Source organism: Python bivittatus, unplaced genomic scaffold (genome assembly GCF_059951505.1).
Source record: "Python bivittatus isolate LINGU-HERP-01145 unplaced genomic scaffold, Pbiv_v1 ctg000330_np1212, whole genome shotgun sequence".
Lineage (NCBI taxonomy): Eukaryota > Metazoa > Chordata > Lepidosauria > Squamata > Pythonidae > Python > Python bivittatus.
In genome coordinates, this window is record NW_028277058.1 from 44,497,890 (window position 1) to 44,507,125 (window position 9,236).

Consider the following 9,236-nt stretch of genomic DNA (forward strand, 5'->3'; position numbering starts at 1 on the left):
CGATGTGCGAACTCCGCCTCGGGGTACGGTCATTTTTCCGCCCTGACACGTGGTCCGCGGCCATTTTTCTGCCCCTGACACGTGGTCCGTGGCCATTTTTCTGCCCCTGACACGTGGTCCGCGGCCATTTTCCCGCCACGCCACGCGGTGCCTGGCTGTTTTCCCGCCGCGCCTGGCCGGTTTCCCACCCCACCCCGCCCGGCTGTTTTCCCGCCCCTGACGCATGGTCCGCGGACGCCAGAACGGATTAACGGTAATTACATTGAATCTTATGGGAAAATTTGCTTCGGGGTGCGACCAAATTCTGAGGGCGGAACGGATTAACCGGATTTACATTGAACCCTATGGGGAAATTTGCGCCGGGTTACAACCAACTCGGGATATGCCCAGAGTCACGGAACAGATTAAGTTTGTATCCCGAGGTACCACTGTATGTATGTATGTATGTATGTGTGTGTGTGTGTGTGTGTATATACACACACACACACACACACACACACACACTGCCATGTTAAAATAATCCTAATAATAGAGGAAACTTTCATTAATTTTCCCCCAGTAATTCACAAGACAAAAATTTACTTAAATTGAAGCTATTATTGGGAAAGTAAACTAGTAAAAAAAAAAAAAATAGTGAATTTCTTTTGCAGAATAAATTGCCAAAACAGCTTTCTGCTAGACTATGCCCCGATACAACAATGATTAATAGGTTTATATATATCAAATTATTTTTAGCCCAATGGTGTGGTGGCTTGTATCTTACTGTACTTACTCTTGATTTTATGGGTTTTCATTTAACAGTCCTATTTCAGTCTGTTTTCCAGTTCCCAAACTCTTACTTTCCTTTTCTCCATTTTTTTCAATGGAGTTCCTTCACCTGGCTTATCACCTAATTTTCTAACTCAAAAATGAGGTAGGGAAAATGTCTTCCATTAATTACCCTCTAATGAAGAGCTTGATATTGTAGACATGTTTTGCTATAAAGTCAGCAGTTTTATTTATACCAGATTTATATCAACTAGGAACGTTTTTAAAAATTATTTACAGTTATCAATTCATCCAAAATGTTTAAGACTTCAGTTGACATTATTATTTGCTTTAATTTGTGCATGAATATGTCAGTTCAAACAAGCATGCCTGTTCTATGTTTTCCATCCTGATGACAACAGTAAAGAATTCAGTTTCTCTGTGATCTTTCCCCTCCTTTTCTTGACATCCAAAAATTCAAATTTTTTTTTAGGTGAGTTCTCACTTCTGAGAGAGGCTATTTATTTATGGATTCTATGTTATTTATTAGTTAAAAGCACCACTATCCTATCAATTTTCCAGCATTCTAGTTGAATGACAGTTAAATCATTAACCCAAAACCTGTGGGACACTTTGTATGCTTTATTTTTCTCTGTGTCTTTTCTGCATATTTGTATTCTTTAGTTCATTAGGCAACACTTCCATTTTCCAAAACCAGACCTCTTTTCTCCTAGATTCTATTTGTTACTCATTCTAGCTGGGTTTCTATTGTTACATTTAAAACTATTTTTGCTAAACGTGTGGTATAAAAATGTAAAAAATATAAGTTTTTAATTTTTTTCATGACAATTCTGATTACCTGGTACATATATTAAACTAACAGCAGTATAAAGGTAAAAATAAAATTAAAAATTGGAGCAGTCATTGCTGTCAATTTTTTTTCCTCCTAGAATGTGTTAAATTTAATATATTTCAGTTCTTCAGCTTAATTCCTACAGATAGTAATATACACAAGGTGCCACTCTAATCTACCCTGCACATGGAAAATCAATAGCATCTCAATTGAACATGTGAAGGCTTACAAATATCTTGGCATCTATTTCTAATTTACCACCTTTTGAAAACTGCAGTCCTCAAATCTGCTATGGAACAAAAAGCCTCCAAAGCAATACCCAGCTATGCAAGTCAAAGGGGCAACCGCTATGTGACTGCCACAATTAAATTATTCAACACCAAAGTCTTAAACCTCTCCTGTATTATGCATAGCATTATATATGTACAAGGTGGTCCCCATACTAGGGTCAATACAATCTAAATTTAGTAGAGATTATGTGTAATGGGTTGAACTATATAGGGTAGACAAGTAGAAGATTAGCAGAACACAGCCATGAACATCAATTGGTAGTCAGAAAAATCCTTAATTTCTTAACACGGACAAATTCAATCACAATTTCAGCTGGGCAACTTCATTTTAGACCAAGTGAAATCCAAAACTGCTAGGGAATTCCTGGAACTTTGACATTCTGACAAATCAGTCATCAGAACACACAGAGAGATAAGTCCCATCTACATATCATTTAACAGATACAATCAAAAGTCAAAAAAGGAAACAAACAGCCTAAAGACATCCTCCTTAGCAACCAACACCCAGATAAGCAGAAACAGTGTCAGGAAAGAAATAATACCATAATCAAGGAAGAAACCACACCCCTATCAAGACTGGCAGGGCAAGCTACTATATAAACAAAACAAGCAAACAAACTTCACTCTCCCATGCATTGATGATGTTTGCAGACAACCAACCAAATTCAGTGAACATCAAGAATTCAATAATTGAAATTTTTGAGAACTACACCCCACATACCACACTCAATTATCAATGACTAGAGGCAGGAGGTATATCTGTTAAGACCCACTTGAGCTTATACTGTTTAAAATAATGACTCAGGTAAATTTTTGGAGGAGTATCTGGCTCCATGTCTGCTCCTAGACAGCAACACTTCTCCATGGAATAACTCAATTTAATTTCACCTGCTTGCTACAGACTTATTCACCAAACCCTGTGCATGCTGGGCCTCGAAAGAACTTGGGGCAAAGTTATATGGAGAATTAAAGACCTGACATGAAAGGGACAGAACTACCACCTCACACCACTTATATTATGATCTTGTGTTGACCTTTCATTACTCCTGAATGTATATTCAAAGTTTCTGTACCATCACAGAGAAGGGCATTCACCATGGCACACTTAGATGCTTTCATTTTGATGGCATTAACACAGAGGTATAACAATGTGCCCTTCCAAGACTGACTACGTATCTGGTCAGATATTGAAACTGAGATGGTCACTTCTATACTTCTGCATGCTAATCTATCATTCCTGGAGAGTAGAATTGATAATCTCACTACAGGTAGTCACCAGTTTAAGAACAAGTTCCACTCCCAAGGTCTGTCCTTAGGTTGATTTGTATGTAAGCCAGAACAGTATTATTGTATAATACTGTAGTAGTAGTATTGTGTAATGAACTCGATCCATTGTGTATTTAACTCAAATTTTGCTACAATAGGCTCCGTTCTTTACTATGGATTGTCTATAACCCAGGCATTCATAACTTGGGGACTACCTGTAACTGCCAAATATTTGTATTGGCACCAACAGGGAACAGTGGATTTTTTACTAAATGATAAGTTCAGTGCATTTTCCAGGAGAGTGGCTAAATTTTGCAATACAGCTATTGCTGTCAGAAGTCACTCGACTTCATCAAAATTTACCTACTGCAACATTTGTAATCTATCATTTTCTTCAGTTATTGTACTCACCTCTACAAGCATTTAAACTAGCAGTGGTTGTTAACCTCTGTTAACCTCTAACAAATACATTAAACTAGCAGTGGTATAAAAGTAATACACTTAAATCTGTTTTTAGGGTAGGCATTGAATCAACATTTTGTCATACAGAGTTTTAATATTCAATACATTTCAGTATTTCAGCTTTATTTCTTCAGTTTACGTTTTCCCTGTGGTGATGAAAAAGCTATTTGCTCCAGTGAAGACACCTAGCAGCAGAACAAAGAAGTAAGCAATTTTAGCCAATTCACTTTCTTCTCTCTTCCAAAGTTGTTCAAGAGGATTAAACACATAGGTTGTGCCACACAGAAATTAATGTAGGATACGGTAAGGGAGTGGGATGGGATGCTACTGGATGCAACTCCTTATTTATGTTTCTCTAACAGACAATGCCTTATTTTCCCCATGCCAACTTTCTTGAGATGTATAGTATGCTAATCTTTACCCCTTTTATCAGTATCACTTTTGCTCTCTGTGATTTATGCTTTCTCTATGTTGACAACAGAAGAAAGTACAAAAAATAGTTTTAACCAAGTAAGTTCAATTTTTAAAAATATATGTAGGAGAATACCTCAAAAACTCCCAGTAGGCAGGATGGGTAAGTGGGAATCAATCAGACATAGACTGTTCTATGATTGTGCTCATGCCCTAAAACATGGCAAATTCTGTAAGCACTAGTCAATAAAATGTTCTGGCCTGATTTCATCTAATCTCTATTGCCTTTCTGCTCCTTGTTTTTGTCCAGTTTTAATCCCAGTAACACCTAGAACTGACTCAAATTGAGAGAGTTGCACTGATGGCTAAAGTAAGTTTCAGCAACTGTTATTTCATTTATTATAACTTCTTGTTTTTTTTTTTTAATCTGCGCTCAGTTGTTACCGACTCTGCAGTGACTGCTTTGGACAAGTCCTTTGCAGTTTTCAAGGCAAGGTGTTTCGGAAGTGGTTTGCCAGAGCCTCCTTCCTAGAGCAGAGCCCAGCTGGCGAGCGCAGGAGGCGGGGTTTCCGTTGCTTTACGCCTTTTGGGCGCGCCCGGTTTTTCACGCTTACCAACAACTGCTCCCAACTCCTTTTTGCAAGGCGCCGCCAGCATTTTTCCTCCCACCGGAGTGAGAGTACCCATTTATCTACTCACATGAGTTTTCGAACTGTTGGGTTGACAGGAACTGGGGAGGAAACAGGAGCTCACCCTGTTAACGCGAAGGCTGGACTCGAACCGCTGAAGCGTCGACCATTTCTGGCCGGCAACTTTCAGCATCATTAAGCCGCTGCGCCACCGCGTCCCCTATAACTTCTTGTTAATTATATTCAATTATTTAGATTCTTTTTCAGGATAACAGATCCTCACAGCACAACTTAAAGCAACAGAAACAAATGCAAATAAGAACAACAAAAATACAATGAACAAACAAACAACATTCTAGGATCATTTTCACAGGACAGGAGCAGAAACAAAAATTCTAGCATCTCCTCCTCTCTTTTCAGGGATGCAGCGGGCAGTTAGTGGTAATGGCCAGGGTAGTAAAAACAGCTGCGGTTAGGAGTAGCATAATCACTGTAATTGCTCCAAGGTTGCAAAACAAACTCCCTTCTCCTCATTTCCAGTATTTTTCAAAGACATGTCACATATATTTACAATATATGTATCACTTCAGTTTTTTTGCATTACATTATATTATTTGTTTGCATTAGCTACTTTTTTGTTCTGGTCATGACTATGTGCCACCAAGTTGTTTTCGACTCAAAGGAACCACATAAATAGATTTTCTTGAAGACGATCTATCCCTAACCTGTTCTTTCAAGTTTCCCAATGGTACACTCATCACCACTATAACTGAGTCCATCCGTCTTGCTGCTGGTTATCCTCTTCTTCTCTTTCCTTCTACCTCTCCCAGCATTAGAGCCTTTTCCAGAGAGCTGTCTTCGCATAATGTGTCCGAAGTAGGATAATTTGAGCTTGGTCATTTGTGCCTTGAGTGAGACCTCTAGGTTGATTTGTTCAATGACCCATCTGTTTGTTTTCTTGGCTGTCCACGATATTCTCAGGAGTCTTCTCCAACACCAAAGCTCAAAAACATCAATACTCTTCCTATTCTGCTTCTTTAAACTCCAACTTTCACTTCTATACAGTGTCACAGAGAATACCATGGCTTGCACAATTTGATATAAATTATCAAAATAGTTGGACAAGTGATATATAAATATTGTAAGTTATTCCTTCAATAGTGCAATGCATGTTGGCTAATTTACATCGGTAAAGTTATGTGATGGAATGGTTTTGTGAAGGCTGCACTCGGGGAGATAAGCATTGCTTTAGCCCCCAGCAGGAGCATGGGAAGGTTAAGAAGATGAGACTGGCACCACCCTAAGGAATTCGCAGGGTTTTGCTTGCTGGCTTGAGAAGTTTAGATTCAGTCTGGCAGGATTCTGTCTTGTGGTTGGAAGCTAATAAGAGCTATCGAACTAGACCTGTACTGTCTCATGGAGTTCTTTGGGCTGAACCTGACATGTTAGTCTTCTCTTACCGACCGTTCAGCAGCCGTTCAAAGTTCCAACAGTGCTAGTAAGTGTGGAGTTTGCTCCCTGATTATATATTAGCTTGCTCTGCCAGTGTTGGTGGGGGTGTGGTTTTCTCTTTGATAGTTCCTTGATTAGAATATTGTTTTCTACTTGATTCTTTGTCTGGTGTTAATCCCTGCTTATCTGGGTGTAGGCTGCTGGAGAGGATGTGTTCTGGTCTTTTCAGTAATTTCTTAGCTTTCTTATTGTCTCTTCTGAATGGTGTGTAAACATGGTTTATCTCTATGTGTCTACGGATGGCTGGAATTCCCTAGCATTTTTGTATTTGGCTTGGTCTATTCATAAGAGACAATAAGAAAGCTAAGAAGGAAACAAAAAGACCAGAACACATCCTCTCCAGCAGACTACATCCAGATAAGCAAGGATTAACACCAGACAAACAATCAAGCAGAAAACAATACTCTAATCAAGGAACTACCAAGAAGAAAACCACACCCCCACCAACACTGGCAGGGCAAACTACTGTATATAAACAGGGAGCAAACCCTACACTCACTAGCACTGATTATGTTACCTAGTTGGGTAATGAAATGTCTGCAAACAAACAACCAAGCTCAGAGAGTACCAAGGACTCCAAAGATTGAATATGGCAAAACTATACAAAGACACATAAAATCTACAAGACATAATACAAGAATCAACAGGATAACTTTTAGATCTGTAGGTATATGAAATGAAGATGCTAATGAAGTGTTAGATGTAATCAAGTTTATTAATATTAAGCATGGTAATAGGCATATATAGAATTTTGGATACAATCCCTAAAAACATGCTATGCATATCATGTGATATACCAAAAAATAAATCCTAATGATTAATATGGAGAGCCATAGATAAAGGAGACTGCAATATGCATACAATAACTTAATAGACAAACTCATAATAATGAAAACAAGAATCAACCCCCCTCAAGATTCTGCTTCCGTCAAAGGGCCCCAAGTCTTCCTTCCACAAATGCCTCTTATTCCACTATAAGCCAAATATATAGGAAAACAGGATATGTACATTCCTGTCATCTAGCAATAAGGTTACACATACAAAATCTATCTTGTACAGATTTGTCAGAAAACAGCTGCATTTTTCTTTTGGCAATCCAAAAAGAGACAAAGCCAATGAAACTAAGAGATAAGGAGAATAATCCTACATATAATACAAACAAACTACCAAGAAATCCCCTTTCAAACTTGATGTGTCTTACCGGGCATTTACCCTCCTCAGTCTATAAAACAGTGAATACCATATCCCTATGCTAGAACACCTCTCAAAATGTTTACTAGACTTGATTTCTAGCCATACTACCATTAGAAGAAATTAACAGCATAAATAATTAGTTTTTGGAATATGCTGTTAAACTTAAGTACTTGACTTCAACATAAAAAGGCCATCTCGGGATTTCCTGGCTCACACCTATATTAAACACAGGATGCAGTGCATAAACAATGGGAAGTTGCCATCAATCATGGTTTCCCTTCCAAAAGGCGGAGTTTTAAATTGGATCTCAGCATCTCACATCTGAAGTCCCATTAAGTTTTCAGTCCAATAGCACAACCCCAGTGTGCTGAGGAACGGAAAGCTTCTATCCTTAATAAAGGACTTGACTCCGCAGCCTTGAAACGGCCAAAATCACAGGACTATTGTTTGCTTTTCCACCTCCCCGCTCGTGGGATGCAGTCTTTGCCTGTTGGCTGCACACAAGAGCATATAAGCCTCTCCCGCGTCTCTGCATGCTTGCTTCCTTTGACAAAGCAGATTCCTAACTCCTAAACGCTTGTGGACATAATACAGGACTGCCACGGAACCAGGACCCAAGTTGTATTATGGCTGAGCTCCAAGACTTATTCCCCATCCCGGGACTTCTCTGTGAAATAAGGTTAGTGTTAGAATGATGCCTCGTCTCCCGCTTCTCACGTCTCGGGGACACGAGGAAGGCTCCCAGAAGGGAGTGTTGTCTAGGGCAGCGACAGCCCCTATTGCTCCTTTGCCCAATTAATTCCCCCCCGGCACAGATTTATTCATCATTTGGGTGGCCAGCACGGAGCAGAATCGAGTCCACAAAACACTCCCCTCCGTCCCCATTCGCCCTATTCTGGGACCGCCAAGCGCGTCGTTTCTCTTACCCGGATTGCAGTGCAGCGGCGAAGGCGGCGCGGAGACCGGCGAAGAGGGCGCCGGGGACGGCTGAAGCAGCGGCGGCGGCGGCGGCAGCGGCGGGTCTTTGGGGCCGCCGCCGCCCGGTGAAGGGGCTGCGGGAGGTGGCAACATGAGGTAGCGATGAGGAGGGGGCAGGCAACGCAGGCAGAGCGAGTGAAGGCAAGGAAGCAGCTTAGGCCGCCGGCTCTGGATGTGTTGCCCGCACACCCCACAAGTGTCCAAGAGGTTGATCCGCAACTCTCCGTTGGCCCGGTCCGCAGGGCCTTGCCGGCTTTCAGCCTCGTTCTCCCCACCCATGGCGACCGGACCAGCCAGGCAGGGCCCAGCAACCATCGGGGACTCGTCCATTGTTTGGAGGAGGACGAAGAGCTGGCGGTGGCAACCGCACCAGGCGCTAAACGCCTCTCGGGGCAACTGCCTCCCTCCCCCGTGCACTCGGTGAAGCTCCGCCCCTCAACGGTCGCTCCCAACGCCCGCTGCTGCCACCTCAAGCCGCTCTCCAAGGAACTCTGAGAGCGCTCGCGCTCACAGCAACGCCGCCAACGGCCTCTCCGGCCCCGCCCCCTTGACGAGTCTTTCCAGTGTCAGAGCCGCAACCCGCTCCTCCAGTGCCACGCCCCCTCCCTGTTCATCATCCAGGGAAAACCCCTCCCCTTTTATCCTCGAGGTTCGAGCTCCCTCTGAGCTTTTTGCCTATCCGGGCGGGTTTGCGCGCGTTCGCGCCCTCATTTCAGGAAGGCGAAACCCTTCCGTTTCATTCAGCTCAACCACACCCCCTTTCGTATTTTCATAGATATTACCCGCCCCCTCAATATTCCCTAGTTTCCTGTTTGGTCGGTTTGGGCACCGCCCTCTTCATTTGTCCCGCCCCGAGTGTTCCCATAAGCTTTTTCTGCGCTCAGTGTAAAATGG

The 9,236-nt window shown here is 41.9% G+C and overlaps 1 protein-coding gene across 2 annotated transcripts in view; it reads right to left on the minus strand.

Annotated features, from left to right (window-relative positions):
* The window catches only part of TRIM24 (tripartite motif containing 24), a 59,550-nt gene extending 50,651 nt beyond the window's left edge, over positions 1-8,899 (minus strand). The window contains exon 1 of one of the 2 annotated variants that reach the window (XM_088141125.1): positions 8,291-8,899. In XM_088141125.1, coding sequence (XP_087997251.1) covers positions 8,291-8,672 — 382 coding nt within the window. In that variant the 5' untranslated portion in view covers positions 8,673-8,899. The remainder of the gene's footprint in view (positions 1-8,290) is intronic. The other variant, XM_088141124.1, reaches the window with a different exon arrangement.
* Positions 8,900-9,236: the final 337 nt, after the last annotated feature.